The sequence below is a fragment of the Macrobrachium nipponense genome, chromosome 23, assembly GCF_015104395.2.
Source record: "Macrobrachium nipponense isolate FS-2020 chromosome 23, ASM1510439v2, whole genome shotgun sequence".
Lineage (NCBI taxonomy): Eukaryota > Metazoa > Arthropoda > Malacostraca > Decapoda > Palaemonidae > Macrobrachium > Macrobrachium nipponense.
In genome coordinates this window covers 16,384,640-16,401,827 of record NC_061090.1, presented here as the reverse complement: position 1 = coordinate 16,401,827, position 17,188 = coordinate 16,384,640, and the positions used below count along the sequence as shown (strand labels likewise).

At 35.3% G+C, this 17,188-nt stretch overlaps 1 protein-coding gene across 1 annotated transcript; it reads left to right on the top strand.

The window, feature by feature from the left end:
- The first annotated feature begins 4,292 nt into the window (after positions 1-4,292).
- LOC135196258 (leucine zipper transcription factor-like protein 1) lies at positions 4,293-15,949 on the top strand. The gene is made up of 7 exons (XM_064222951.1): positions 4,293-4,383; positions 5,821-5,945; positions 7,404-7,598; positions 9,038-9,236; positions 10,704-10,823; positions 11,688-11,834; positions 15,503-15,949. Exons 1-7 carry the CDS (start codon positions 4,381-4,383, stop codon positions 15,641-15,643), a joined length of 930 nt encoding a protein of 309 aa, XP_064079021.1. The 5' UTR covers positions 4,293-4,380; the 3' UTR covers positions 15,644-15,949.
- The last annotated feature ends 1,239 nt before the right edge of the window (positions 15,950-17,188 follow it).

Below are 17,188 nucleotides of genomic sequence, written 5' to 3'. Positions count from 1 at the left end.
AAGGATTATTATACCATAAAGAAACAGGGATTCTTAAACCATAAAGAAACAAGGATTATTAAACATAAAGGAAAAGGGATCATTTAACCATTAAGGAACAGGGATTATTAAGCCATAAAGAAACGGGAATTATAACAGAGATTATTAAACCATAAAGGAACAGGAACTATTAAACCCTCAATAAACACGGACCATTAAACCATAAAGGAAAATGGCTTATTAAACTATAAAGGAACAGGGATTATTAAGCCATAAAGAAACAGGAATTATAATACCATAAAGGAACAGAGATTATTAAACCATAAAGGAACAGGAACTATCAAACCCTCAATAATCACTGACCATTAAACCACGAAGGAAAATGACTTATTAAACTATAAAGAAACATGGATTATTAAACCATAAAGGAACAGAGGTCATTCAACCATAAAAACTCAGTCAATGTCACAGGCACGTCTTCTAAGTGGTAAATATACTGCTTAGGTATCTCGGTATTAAAGGGTGTCTTTGAAGTTAATGATAAGCTTCTGGTAAAATCATTACCAACATTCGAGCAAAGAATCCACGGAGCCAAAAATAAGATGTATAGGTAAAACAGCAGTTTACCATTATTCATAGATTATTTGATTGTTGTAATATTAGCATTTCAACTGATAACTGGAGCTTCATAAATGTTCAAGAAATTATAAGAGATAAACAAATAAAAAATACGCCGAAGTTTCTTCGGCGCAATAAAGTTTTTTGTACAGCGTATAACGCTGTATGAAACCCTCAGCCAACCACATGGCCAATGAAACTTTCAGCCACGGTTCGGTGGTGTCCTGTGTTGATGGCACCCTAGTGATGCCAGACGCACGACCGTGGCTAAATTTAGCCTTAAATCACATAAATCCTTCTGAGGCTAGAGGGCTGCAATTTGGTATGTTTGATGACTGGAGGGTGGCTGATCAACGTACCAATCTGCAGCCCCCTAGCCTCAGTAGCCTTTAAGATCTGAGGACGAACAGAAGAAGAGCGGACGGACGGACATATGGCCATCTCAATCATTTTCTTATACAGAAAACTAAAATAAATTAGGTTCGTGAAGTAATTAGTCACTTTTACAGAAAACTAAAATAACACGGATTCCTGAAGTAATTAGTCATTCAAATAATAAAGATGTTTTGAACGTCACAATGTTCAAATGTAGATTAGGAACCAAGTAGATAGGACTAATTTAGATGAGACGAGAATAATTTTTGCCAGTGGTAGTACCTGTTACTTCTGTGGCTGGATGGCGTTTTCCCTGATTAACATTTTTAATCTATATTATAATGTGCCTTGTATTGTTGTGCTCTGTAAATTTATCATATACTCACACATTATATATATATATATATATATATATATATATATATATATAATATATAATATATATATATATATATATATAAATCCCTAGAGAGGATAGGTATTAACTACTGAGCCTCCGTCGGGGCAGAGAATAGCAAAATGGGATTTTGAGTGGAAAGGCTTAGAGCCTTGAAGGGAAACCAAAATTGTATTTCCTTAAATAGAAAAAAGTAAAAATAGAAAAAATAAAAAAAATAAACAAGTACGAACGAATGCACCAGCGATGAGAGACTACCTAAGAGAGAGAGACAGACAGACAGAGAGGGAGAGAGAGAGAGAGAATAAAATAAAAAATAAAAATAATAAAAGTAAAGGATAAGACCGAATGTGGGAAAAACGAGAGAGAGAGAGAGAGTACAATAAAAAATAAAAGTGGTAAATATAAAAGATACGACCGAATATAGGAAAAGCAAAGCAAGAGAGAAAAGGAGAATAAAATAAAATAAAATAAAAATGGTAAAAATAAAAGATAAGACCGAATGTAGGAAAAACAAAAGAGAGAGAATAGAATAAAAAATATAAATGAAAAAAATAAAGGATAAGACTAAAAGTAGGAAAAGCAAAGCAAGAGAGAGAAAGAAAGAGAATAAAATAGAAATATAAAAATGGTAAAATAAAAGGTAAGACCGAATGTTGGAAAATCAAAAGAGAGAGAGAGAGAAAGAAAGAAAGAGAATAATATAGAAAATAAAAATGGTAAAAATAAAAGATAAGACCGAGTTTAGGATAAACAGAGAGAGAGAGAGATAGTAAAAGAAAAAATGAAAATGGTAAAAATAAAGGATAAGACAAAAGTAGGAAAAACAGAGAGAGAGAGAAAAAAAATAAAAAAAATAATAAAAATAAAGGATAAGACCAAAAGTAGGAAAAGCAAAGCAAAAGAGAGAAAGAAAGAGAATAAAATAAAAATATAAAAATGGCAGAAATAAAAGATAAGATCGAATGTTGGAAAATCAAAAGAGAGAGAGAGAGAGAGAGAGAGAGAGAGAGAGAGAGAGAGAGAGAGAGAGAGAGAGAGAGAATAATATAAAAATATGTAAAAATAAAAAGATAAGACCGAATGTAGGAAAAACAGAGAGAGAGAAAATAAAATAAAAAATAAAAATGATAAAAATAAAAGATAAGACCGAATGTAGGAAAAACAGAGAGAGAGAAAATAAAATAAAAAATAAAAATTATAAAAATAATAGATAAGACCGAATGTAGGAAAAGCAAAGCAAGAGAGAGAGAAAGAAAAAGAGAATATAACAAAACAAAATTGAAAGATAAGACTGAATGTAGGAAAAACAAGAGAGAGAGAGAGAGAGAGAGAGAGACCAAAGACGAAAGGAGGACTGACATGATCCCTTGACCAATATTGGCTTTTACCGGTGTTGCTTTCCCCTTCCATTTTCTAACTTCCTCTCTCTCTCTCTCTCTCTCTCTCTCTCTCTCTCTCTCTCTCTCTCTCTCTCTCTCTCTCTCTCTCTCTCTCTCTTCTCCGTTTTCTTTCGCCTTTTTCTGTTTCCTTGGTCAACAGACAATAACTTCGCTTCTCGAGGAAATTTTTTTTATTATTCTACTTTTTCTTATTCTTAAATTTTGCTTCGGCCAAATACTTCGTGTACGACTTTGGGGTTATTCGGAGTAAATAATGAATAAATGTTTACACAGACACACACACACACAAACACACACACACACACACACACACACACACACATATATATATATATATATATATATATATATATTATATATATATATATATATATATAGTATATATATATATGTATTATATGTATAATATACATACGTATATATATATATATATAAATATACATATATATATATATACACATGTATATGTAATACATATACGTATATATGTATATATACGTATACGTATGTGTGTGTATGTCTGTGCGTAGAGGAGAGAGAATTATGCTTTGAGAATTTGCATTCAGCTGCTTGAATTATATTTACTTGGCATTGTTATCTTTTGCAACGCCTAAAAAATAAAAATGCTAGTCCAGTTACGTTACCGGGTATGATATATATATGTTTTTTATGATGGTTCTGACGAAAGAAAAGACATCACTCGTTCTCCGTCTGTTTTTATTATTATCATTATTATTCTTGCTCTTGTTTTACGGATTTTTTGTGTGCAGTTGTTTGTGTTAAAACGATTACAGGTAACCCAAGACTTAGTAGGCTCTGCTACTGAAAAAAAATTAGGAAACATATATTAGCCCATTATAAAAATACTGGCATCTGATACGCCTATGCCTAAACATCGTTGCTCTCTCTCTCTCTCTCTCTCTCTCTCTCTCTCTCTCTCTGAAAAATGAAGTCGAAATTAATAACGAAAACGAAATGTTTCAATTGGAGCTAGTCGAGCACGTAACTTCTGATTATTTGTTTATTACGTTGTCATGGCAACGCCAGCTTGCCAGGTGTGCGTAGTTCAATATGAGCAAGGAACTTTTACTCACGGGTGAGTTCGACTTGTTCATATATCGGGAAATCGGATAAATATAGATACTCAGTACGTGGATATTTATACGTGTATGTATATATATGCATATATGTTTGTATTTATGTACGTATATGTGTGTGTATGTGCGTGCTCATTTGCTTAGAACTTAGAAATGTGTTTATGTATCTACAAAAATGCATATCATAACTTCTTGTATGTCTAATTACTCGCATTTTTTTAACGTTTGTATATTTAATCTTTTACATATACTGTGTACTTATACATTATATATATATATATATATATATATATATATATATATATATATATATATATATATATATATATATATATATATATACACACGATGTAACTCGCCTGGCTTCCACGAAGCGTTCGTGTCGTAACGAACAAGCCCTGGAAGCAAACAGCTTCTCTTGCGCCTGCAAAACATAGTTTCTGTTTTCACTCCACTTGTTTGTTGTATTCGCTCAAGTTTATTACTTTCTGTTCCTCTAAGCTTCGAGAAGATGGTGAGGACTGTGAAAACTGATATTTTCCTTAATTCAGCTTCAACAGAGATCTGCGGTAGTGTCTAGATCGGATTGTCACGAGGGAAAATGGAGTTTTTGTTCGAAGCTGAGAGAAAACTTTGTGATTGTGACAAATGCAGCGTCAATGGTTTCAGTCTTGTTTTCTTTCCGGCAGGTTGTCGTGTATTCTCAGCAATTGCGTTATTTGCTGCTCATTTGGGGTTTCTTTATTGTTCATGTATAGTTTCAGTGTTTTATTTAACTCGATTAATACCTGAATTGATTTTTTATTTCTTTTAATGTTCGCTTAACCCGGAAACGGTTCGTTTGATTAACATTGATCTACGAATAAGATTTATCAATCCCTGTAGTGTTTGTATAGTTTGTGTACGTGGACATATACTACCACACAATCATGCGCTCACACACATTACAGACGTATATATATATATATATATCGTTATATAATTTATAATATATATAATATTAAATATATATATATATATAATATATATATATATATATTATACTCTTATTAAGAGGTAGAACAATTAATGATTACGTGTTTCGACCCCCACTGATCATAAAAAGAAGTTGGGTCCTAAGTACTGGGTTCGATCCTAATGGGAATCAGAAATTTATTCCTATTACACACGTGATCGAAGGTCAGTATCTATGAATTTGTTTGATGTTCTAAATCCAGGAAGCAGGAGAAGGTAGCAGAGCTGGAAAGATTCGAAAACAAACATTGCATTGACGAGCCTACATTTTTTTTAAATTACTAATATCTGTAGTCACTCAGCAGAGGGTTTTTAAAGGTATGGCAATCCTATGCTTTCTTGCGGTAAACCTTTGCTGAATGGTGATACTATAGACAGAATAATGTTTAAATGGGGGTAACATTACAAGCCATTGCCACTTACACCGGCCCGCCAAGGTTTATCACAAGTTTCTGGAATATATTTCATTTTTCTACTTTTCACAAAGAGGTAATATGTAAACTGCTTTCATCCAGCCTTCCTTATTCTAAGCATTGGATTGCCATACGTTTAAACCCTCAGCTGAGTGACTTTATAGATACTTGTCATTTTGAAAAAAATGTTTGTGAATGCAATGTTTGAATTCGAATATTTCCACCTCTGCTCCCTTCTCTTGTATCCTGTATTGGGAGCATCAAACAGAGTCATAGATACAGACCTCTTATCACTTGTGTAAAAGGAACCAATTTCTGATGCTGCTTAGGTCTCAACTTCTTTTATGACCTGCGGGGGTCAACTGGTAGCGCCCTTGTCTTTCAAGTAAAAGACCTGGTTTCGATCCCAGTGTGAGTCAGAAATTTATTTAATACTAACTCCTCTTTAAAAAAAATAAAGATGCTTTCTCCACATAACAGTGCAAGCGCGATAGAAAAATCTCAACAAGAATCTCTTATTCCAGAGCGATCTGGACTTGAATGACCACCACAGGAAGAACCTGTCCTCTTACCTTCGCTTCTGCAAGTACCAGAGAGCCCACAGACTGAGGTCCGTCGACGCTTGCTTTCAGGATGTCAAGGATACCAGGTGATTGTGGCCTCTGTTTGTTCCTCCTTCTGGGCGAAGTGGGTTTAGGGCAGCACCTCTGTTTTCTAGCTAGAAAATAAGCATTGTTTGTTATATTAGAGGCTGATGAAGTACGGTTTTACTGAGCAGAAAAATTTGTCTGTGCAATTGTAAATACATGTCTGTGTCTACACGCACATACACACACACATATATATGTGTGTGTTTATAATATATATATATATATATATATATATATATATATATATATATATATATATATATATATATATATTATGTATAAATATACATTTGTATATATACATAATTATACTCAAAATCTTATATATATATATATATATATATATATATATAGATATATATATAATATATATAGTTATATGCCACAAAGGGAAAATAAACAACAGGGTTTCCGCGAGATCTTTCGACGTTCAAATGTCCTTTACTTAGCAGAAGAACTGACATACATGAAAAAATGACGATACACAAAGGTCAATAAAAATGACAGTTATAGGGATTAGAGAGACCTAGAATCCGACACACCTTGGAAGATGAGTAATCCTCCCAAACAAGCGAAAACATGATTACAATTAAAAGTTTAAGACAAACTGCTCAGACACAAGGGCAAGACAATTAAAGGATTATTATAGGTGACAGCTATTCAGAACTTTGGTAAACAAAAAACATATTCACAATACATATTCAACGAAAATATCTGTAAGGCAACTAATTTTTATTTAGGTCTGTAATTATATCTTTGAGGTCATTCTTAAACATGTTAGACCCTTATTTGTAATATGTTTAAGAATGACCTCAAAGATATAATTACAGACTTAAATAAAATTTAGTTGCCTTACAGATATTTTCGTTGTATATGTATTGTGAATATGTTTTTTGTTTACCAAAGTTCTGAATAGCTGTCACCTATAATAATCCTTTAATTGTCTTGCCCTTGTGTCTGAGCAGTTTGTCTTAAACCTTTAATTGTAACCATGTTTTCGCTTGTTTTGGAGGATTACTCATCTTCCAGGTGTGTCGGATTCTAGGTACTAATCTCTTTATAATCCCTATCTGTCATTTTTATGACCTTTTGTGTATCGTCATTTTCTCATGTATGTCAGTTCATCTGCTAAGTAAAGGACGTTTGAACGTCGAAAAGATCTCGCGGAAACTCCGTTGTTTATTTTCCCTTCGTAGCATATAACTTTATTTATGGATTTATCACGTTCCTAACTTTCGTGATTCAGTTATATATATATATATATATATATTATATATATATATATATATATATATATATATATATATATACACATACACGGGTGTGTGAATGTGCATTGCGTTTATCAACAAATGCTTAAACTACATGTACCTTATGTATCAGAGGATTTAAAAGACAACACCGATTCTACCTTTGAAAGTATTTCAAGCATATTCGCTTCTTCTTTTTGTTTCCAGAATCGTGGAGGACACCTACACCGCGGACGAAATGACCGAGATCCTCGACTCCCTAGCTGACGTCGTGCGGGCGGAGGTCGAGGGCGAACTCATCCACGACACTCACACCAATTCCCTCCTCCTCTCCCAACTCTTCGGGCAGGCACAGAAGTGGCACTTGGACCTCCACGTGGATACGTCCGACCTCGAGAACCAGTGAGTGAATAAATGTAAATTGCTGCGTGTTCGTTTCGTCGTCATCTTGGTTTATTTTGGGGGGAGGGACCTCCCGTCCTATCTGCTGCTCTCTCGTGGTCCATCAGGAGAGATCTCATCTGTTTAACTTTCAGCTGCAGTAGTCCTGGCATAAGTGTTTTGAATAGTTGTTTTCATTGTGTTTTTAAAGAAACCTGTTTTCCAAATTTCATTAAAAAAAAACAAGAGAACTTGACGACAGATCCGCACGTGTAATATAAAGAGCACCTGTTATTAGTATCAAATCACAGTAATGAAAGTAGAACCAGTTACTTTCGTTGACAGTTTTTTAGTTACTCTCTTATTCATAAAACCTCGTATTCTTAAGTGATTATTATAACTGGCAGTATACTGATATGTTTGATGCTGCATCGGTGATTATCACTGTAGAGATGTATTTGCGGAGATTCTCGTGTGATTGTTATAACAGTGGAAATTCTCGTACGATTGTTATTGCCGTAGGAGTTCTTGTGTGATTGTTTTAGAAATAGTGTTTCTCGTACGATTGTTCAAATGTTTGGCCGAGGTGATACTTAATTTATTGCTATTTAAGCGGTGATTCTCAGGTGATTGTTAGAAAAGAAACAGCTCTCATGTGATTGTTCACTATAGTCTGTTTTTTCCATCTGCCCACCCGCCTGTGGTGTTTGCGTATGGTAACACTGCGTCCCGGGCTTTAGATAGTTGCATTCAGCTTACATTCAACAATAATAACAATATACTATTTCGAATATTAACAGTGTAATTCGCATACAGTAAATTATTAAAACACTTTTCAGTTCCAAATGTACACATAGATATCCTTTTATTTACCTTAAACTTACACATAGCGTAACTATCTAAAGCCCAGGGTGCAGTGTTACCATACCCAAACTGGCGGGTGGACAGATGGAAAAAAATAGAGTATAATGAGTCTCATATGACTGCGAGACAAACAATGCAGACAGTTTAAGTGAATTTGGTGATAAACTGAGTCTGTGGACTGATTAACTGATAAGAGAGAAAGAGTAAAGGGAAAATTAAATAAGGTGGGAAGTAGAGGTTATGGATGGAACAGACCCAGTAACCGTCTTGATGAGCCGCTTCAGTCAAGATTCCTTATCCTCTTCAGGAAGTTTTTGAAAGTATGGAAAAAGCACTGGAGTTGGAAATGCAAAGATTGGGGCAGACCCATTAGCTCTTGCGACGGATTGCTAAAATAAGGGAGATGTTTCTTATCTAGCCATTTTTTTTTTCCAAAAAGTATGGGAAATATAAGTAAAGTTGGAAATGGAATGAATGCGCCATACTTAGCAACACTTCTGATGAGCTGTTCAAGTCGGATAGCTTTTTTTACTTTTCATTGAAAGATATCTTTGTGAAAATTGATGTCATTGACATCTACTTTCCTCCCCCCACAGAGACCTCATAGAGGAAGTCAGGAAGTTCGAGGATCTGGAGCTGCAAGGGCGCGGAGTGGAGATGCCCTCGCCCCAGAAGAAGACCTTGGCGCCCTTGAATGACGGAGGGGCGCCCGTTGCCCTCCTCCAGAACCGTATCCAGACGCTGACTGAAGAAAACAACGAACTCGCGGAGAAACTCAGGTCGTTGGACAACCAGGTGAGACGCTTGCTTATGTCATTAGTTTTATCCAATTTGGAAGGGCAAGGAAATGCCCTCAACTAGTCCAGTCATGAGAAAAATGAGGAAAAGATATTGGGTCGGTTTCAAGTTCCTCGTTAGATGAGTGGTTCACGTGCTCGCCTACTGATTCGGTAGCCCCAAGTTCGATTCCCCCCTCTGTCAACACGGAGTTAGAGGAATTTGTTTCTGGTGATAATAAATTTGGTTAATGGCATTACTTTTATCCAATTTGGAAGGGCCAGGAAATGCCCTTAACTAGTCCAGTCATAAGGAAAATGGGGAAAAGATATTGGGTCGGTTTGAAGGTCCTCGTTGGACGATGGTTCACGTGCTCGCATACCGATTCGGTAGTTCCGAGTTCGATTCCCAGCACTGTCAACGTGGAATCAAAGTAATTTTTTTCTAGTGATTATAAATTAATTTCCCGTTATAATGTGGTTCGGATCCCACAATCAGATGTTCCTAGCCACGTAATAATATCTAATCCTTCGGGCCAGACTTAGGAGAGCTGTTAATCAGCTCAGTGGTCTGGTTAAACTAAGATATACTTAACTTTAGAGAGGACAAGGGCGGGCTTTAGTCCCAAGGAAGGTACGGGCACACCTCTCAAAGAATGGAAGGTTATAAGGAAGACCAGTATTACAGGCTGATGGGAAGGGCAAGCTGGATCTCTTCTCTTACACAATATTCGCGAATAAAAAAGAAAACGAAGTAAAAAGAACGAATAAAATCGCAGCATCTGACCTGTATTGATCGCTGATGGATACTCAATAGATATTGACCTCGGTAATATGAGGCAGTAATTCTGACCCGCTTCCGTACTCTCTCTCTCTCTCTCTCCCCTCTCATTCTCATCCTCTCTTCTCTGCTCTCTCTCTCTCTCTCTCTCTCTCTCTGTCCATTACAAATATTATTTAGGTAGAGATTCTCGGTAATAAGTTTTCTTGTCTTTCAGTTAGCTTAAAAAAAATTAAAAAAAATAAAAGTTATTTTTGTTTCCCAAGCCAACAAGGCAGTTGTTTTTATATTGCTTTCCCTATAGGGAGCGCCGCCCTATGTTGCCTTTTAGTTTATTGCTATTCAATAAAACCAATAAGAAAGAAAAAGCAGAGCCTCTTCCAGACCAGCGAGGAGGACGGTCACTCCACTCGGAAACTTGAATAAAATGTAGATTTTGAAATGTTGCTGGGCAACGTTGTTGTATGTTGTTGTATATTTATGACTGGCGTCTTTTATTGCAACAAGGTAAGAAAATAAAAACATATATTTCGGAGTTTACAAAATTTTTGCAGGTGGGAAAATTTTTCACAGGTGGTGAAAGTCTGGCAGAAAATGCCAGGTTTGTGAAAGTCTATTAGACTCATAAACTATGGTTAGACTATATGACGCACATTTTCCTGACAGCAACTAACCAGCTACTCTGATTCCGATTCTTATTCACAGCTATCAGACGCAATAAAAGCCAGGACAGAATCCTTCCTCGCTCTGCAGTCTACCAAGGAGGAGTTAGCGAAGCTAAAGGATAATGTTTCCTCTAGGCCGACGGTGGACGACGTTTCGGAGGTGAGACGATCGAAATTACAGATTAGGCCTACCTATATCAGCCCAACTCATAGTTGCTGCCTTATGCAGATTGAAAGTTGATGTTTGCTCTAGATTTTGAGCTTTAGTCCTAATATGTTGAATATATCGTATCCTAGCAAATTTCTTTTCCTAATTACAAGTGATTATAGTGCAACCTTTTCTCTAGCAGATTTTAAGAGTCGGCACTGTTTCTTTTACAGTAATAATAACGCATTGGATTAAAAGAGGCAGTAAAGCATCACTTTATCAACATCATCTTCCGTTTTCCTTGATCACTTTCTCTGACTGGGGGATTATTCCAGTTTCGTTCTCTCCCTCCTCACCTCAGTTGTTCTCAGTTTTCAAACTATTCTCTCTTCTTCCAGGAGGCAGAGAGGCAAAAGCTGGAAAATTCTCCAGTCATAATATTGAAATGTATTTAGCGTAAATCCACCTCTAAGTGAAAGTATAAATTTTCCAAAAGTCCCTATATAGTAGATTCACATCAACTGTGCATTTGATGTCTAGGCCAGTCCCTTACGACGCTCCTGATTGTCTGTTGATAAGCCAATCTCAGGGCTGGAAATTCTCAGTCTCTCGAGAGAGTTCACATAGGTAGGATGTATATTCCACTTCTCCTGAAAGACATATCCCTCAGGAGAAGTGGAACATAGATCCTACCCATGTGAACTCTCGAGAGAGAATGAGAGTTTCCAGCCCTGTGACTGGCTTATCAATAGCCAATCAGGAGCGTCGTAAGGGACTGGCCTAGACATCAAATACGGTTGATGTGAATCTACTATAGTACCGAAATCATCCCTGTTCACTGTGGCAGCAATACAGGTCCTCCGTTCTGATGCTTAGCTTTCAGACGAGGTGGAGAAGATGCGCCTCGAGATGACCTCCCAGAGCCAGATGCACGAGGATACCCATGAGCAGCTGAGCAAGGACCTCACCTCCTACAAGAACAGCCTCATGCAGGTCAAGTCGCAGCTTATGTTGGCTGAGAAAGTAAGTGTTTAAACTACTTGCTTATTGGGCGACAAAGACATCGATAGTAGATTCACATCAAATGTGCATTTGATGTCTAGGCTTTCCCTTACGGCGCTCCTGATTGGCTTTTGATAAGCCAATCACAGGGCTGGAAACTCTCATCTCTCTCGAGAGTTCACGTAGGCAGGATTTATGTTCCACCTCTCCTGAAAGATATATTCCTCAGGAGAGATGGAACATATATCATGCCCATGTGAACTCTCGAGAGAGATTGAGAATTTCCAGCCTTGTGATTGGCTTATCAACAGCCAATCAGGAGCGTCGTAAGGGACTGGCCTAGACATCAACTGCACGGCTGATGTAAATCTATTTTAGTAAAAAAAATTAGCCCAATTTTCTTTGGCACAATCGAGTTTTCTATACAGCGTATAATGCTGTACGAAACTTTCAGCCACGTGGCCCATGAAACTCTCAGCCACAGCCCATGAAACTTTCAGCCACGGCTTGGTGGTGGCCTGTGTTGTTGGCATCAATAGTGGTGCCAGACGCACGATCATATCTAGCTTTAATCTGAAATCAACTAACAACTACTGAGGCTAGATGGCTGCAGTTTGGTATTTTTGATGAATGCAGGTTGAGTGATCAACATACCAATTTGCAGCCCTCTAGCCTCAGTAGTTTTTAAGATCTGAGGGCGGACAGAAAAAGTGCGGACGGATAGACAAACAGCCATCTCAATAGTTTTCTTTTCCGGAAAACAAAAAGCTCTTGTTGACTGAGAAGGAGAATGTTAAAGTACACTAACTTATTGGATGAGATGAACAGTTTAGCTGCTGAAATAGATATTAAAGCAACGTCGTAATTGGCGGGAAAATAACAGTTTTTGGCCGGAAAGGTGAGCATTAAAGTACATTTACTCACTGGCTGAAAGTAACCAATTTTTTACACGCCTCAGTAGCGTGGTCAGTATGGTGTTGGCGTGCCACCTCGGTGACCGCGAGTTCGATTCTCGGGCATTCCATTGAGGCGTGAGAGATGTGTATTTCTGGTGACAGAAGTTCACTCTCGACGTGGTTCGGAAGTCACGTAAAGTCGTTGGTCCCGTTGCTGAATAACCTCTGGTTCCATGCAACGTAAAAACACCATACAAACAAATAAAAAAAAAGAACCTATTTTGGCTGAGAAGGTATATATTAATGCACCTTGTCTATTAATTCAACTAACTGTTAACTTGACAATCAGAACATGTTGGCTAGGATGAGGATGGTTAGCATTGAAGCACCTTATTTTTAGATTGGACAGTAGCAGCTCTTGTTAGTATCTCACTTACTTGTTAAGGAAAAATCAGGGCCTTACTTATTAGATGACAATTAATAACAGCTCAAGTTGACTGAAAAGGTCAGTATCAAAGCATCTTACCTATAGACTGAGGAAAAATCATCAATTGCTAGTTACGATGGTGAGTATAAATGCACCTTAATTTTGAACAAGCTGTAGCAAAGCACCTCGCTTCTTGTCCGAGAAAGAAAATGCCCTTCGTTCAATCATTAGAGGTTTGGTGAATTTATGGTGCGTTATTTTCTCGTGAAGGCTGAAATTTGGTGAGATTTTGTGGCACATTACTTTCATGTGAAGGTTGACGAAGCATGTAAACACGTGCGCTTGGTATATATAGTATATATTTCAGGTGTTAAGTAAAAAAAAAAAAAAAAGGACAGGTAAAGGTTGAACAGAATATCAATCTTCGAAGGAGGAATTAAGTCAGAGCTTAGAGAAATTTAAAAAAAAATAGAAACAATGTAACAGGTTATAGATTTGCGCAATAAAGTGATGTCAAAACACATTCTTAAAATACGACATATATTTCTACTTTGTTGCAGTGTTGCACATTATCTGATAATAGGACCACTGCTAATCTGGTGTAGTCAAGTGAGGTGGATACGCAGTCATTTTAAAGAGAGCCTCGTGGAAATATAGTTGGATAGGAGCGTGATTGTTGGAAATACATGGATTCCAAAGAAGAATATTTATAAGAATACTTGGAAAAGAAAACTGATAAGGGAATGAACTTACCAAAACATGTGTTAGTATAAAACGTGGAGTAGCAAGTTGTTTGATTTGATAGTGAATATGAAATATATGGAAGGATAAGTTGTTTGATGTAACAATGAGTATAAAACATGCGGAAGGCCAAGGTTTTTATGCAATAGTGAGAAGAGGAATAGCTAGGGGTTTGTGATCATTGTTATGATAAAAATGATTTGAAGAGGAAGAGGAAGGTGTGAAGATACATAATTAATTTAAGTCAATTGCGCTTCATAAGTGAGAAGCATAAGGAGCATTAAAGGAGAGAAGGATGAGCAAAGAAGAGGGTATTTGAAGATTCGTTGGGTGTGGAAGAGAGATCATCTGAAAAAATTCTTTAGTTACCGATATCAACACAGAGAAAACGAAAATGTTTAAAATCAAAGAAAATGAATAGAATGGTCAACTGAATATTTGGTAATGTCTGTCCTGTCGCCGAGTATTTCGCCTATTCGTGCTTCGTTACACTTTTACTTAGCAAAGTTTAAACATAAATGAAAATGTAACGATAAGAACGGGAGAATTATTAATGATCTTTCATGAAGATAGTTCAGTAAGCTGGTAAACACATAAAATGTGGCAGAGCTTGATATGTTAAAATTTACATATTTACAAAGAATCTTACCTTCGGCAAAGAAATGGCTGATGAAATTCAAAAGTACTTGGTTAAAAGTTAAACTAAAGTTATATTAAACTACAGATAAACTATATCATAATTAATTATGTAATCATAATATTATTGCCTCATATAAGGACTAGAAATCAGAACTTGCACTGCTCCATGTATTTGGACTTCATTGAAAGATAAAGAGTTTGAAATATCTGTTCTTATAAATACCATATCAGTTGATTTAGTATATTCACTGAGCCACTTATAAACAATAAGCTTAAATTCACCTGCTGAAGAACCTACCATGCAAAGAAAGCTATAATTTCTCAAATACAAAAGGAGAACAGAATGAAGTTTTATGATCACAGAAGACTTCTTAGGGAGAATTTCATTCTTATCTCACCCCTCTTAGAAGGCCAACAGCAGACTTTTCAACATCATATTAAGAAGGCAAATATGCTTGCCACAAATAATTGGCCTTGGATTTTTGGTAAGGATGCCCTTGGAAACGTTGAAAGTGTCTATAATTCACGAAGTCGTGTAGGAAGAAGAAAACTTATAGACGTACTATACTCTGTTTTTTTTCCATCTGTCCATCCGCCTGTGGTGTTTCCGTATGGTAACACTGCGTCCCGGGCTTTAGATAGTTACATTCAGCTGACATTCAACAATAATAATAATATCCTATTTCGAATATTAACGGTTTAATTCGCATACAGTAAAGTTATTAAAACACTTTTCAGTTGCAAATGTACATCCAGATATCCTTTTATTTACCTAAAACTTGCACATGCCGTAACTATTTAAAGCCCGGGACGCAGTGTTACCATACAAAAACACCACAGGCGGATGGACAGATGGAAAAAAAAAAAAAAAAAAAAAAAAAAAAAAAAAAACAGGGTATAGTGGTGGTAGTAGCAGTAGTAGTTGTTTGTGGGTTACCCTTCGCAACGGCTCCTAATCAGACGGTCTGATTTTTCTTTCCGAACAGGAACTAGAGAAGAAGTTTTCGCAGACCGGTGCCTACCAGAACATGAAGAAGATGCTGAACAAGAAAAACGAGCAGATTAAGCAGATGAGGCAGAAACTGGACAAGTACGAGCCAGACACTGAGGAATTGGTCGAGGAATAATTCGAGGAAAAGGGAGAGGAGTAATAAATAAGATAACGAGCTTAAGCATCATATTATTTAGTTAATAACTGTGCGACAATACTGCCCCATCTTATAAGGTTGTTCTCCGTTTTCTCTTCTCTCTTGCTAGTAGGCCAATAAATGTGCGTAAACTTACTTGCATAGTATTCTTGTACTTTTAAGCATAAGTACATAATAGAGCTTTGCCGATCTCTATATATGTACCCATTTATTTAATCTATTTAACGTGTTAAATATCTTTGTCTCTAGTGTAAATTTCCTTAGAGAATTTTACTTTCATATTCATAGATGTAAGTGTGATTTATATATATATATATATATATATATATATATATATATTATATTATATATTATATATTATATATAAGTCCAGTGATAAAAAGTTATACTTGAGTGTGTGTGTGTGTGTCATATCATATATGTATACGCTGAAACACACGAATAACTAGCCTTATTATACAATAATTCAATGGATAATTCAAATGAGATTATTTCTGCAATAAAAAAATATATACTAGAAGTATTGTAGTTCTTCATTTAATGTATATCCCTCTCACATAATGAAATATGTGTCTTCTGTCTGTTCAGCAAAATCCCTCATGACACTATTAGTTCTTTCTAGATTTTGTAAATGTGAATGGATCAGAGTCATGCTCTCTCTCTCTCTCTCTCTCGCTCTCTCTCTCTCTCTCTCTCTCTCTCTCTCTCTCTCTCTCTCTCTCTCGTATGTCTCTACGAAGCCTGACTTTCATGCGATTTTGTTCCATTTGCTTTCGCTAGGTTGATTATTTGCCTATTTCTTTTACTTATCTATCCGCCTATTTATACCTACCTACCTATCTATCTATCTACCTACCTACCTATCTATCCACCTACCTACCTACCTACCTATCTATATCTATATATCTATCTATCTATTTATATATATATATATATATATTATATATATGTGTGTGTGTATATATGATATAAATATGTATATCTATCTATCTATATATATATATATATATATATATATATATATATATATAGTATTATATAATCTCTATATATATCTATATATATATATATATATATATATATTATATTATATATATATATATATATATATATATATATATAGATCTGCTATATATCTATATTTGTATATATTATATATATTAAAAAATAAATATATATAGATAGGATATACATATTTATAATCTATATATAACATTATATATAATATAAATTATAAATAAATATATATTATCATAAAATTAGATAGAGTAGATAGATATAATAGATAGGTAGGTAGGTTTAAGGTAAGATAAAGATAGATAGATATCTATATACTATATAGATATATATCTATATATAGATATATATCTATATATGATATATATATCTATATATATATATATATAGATATATATATATAAATATATATAGATATATATAGATCTATATATATATATATATTCTATATATATATATGTGTGTGTGTGTGTGTGTGTGTGTGTGTAATGTATATGTATGTGTATA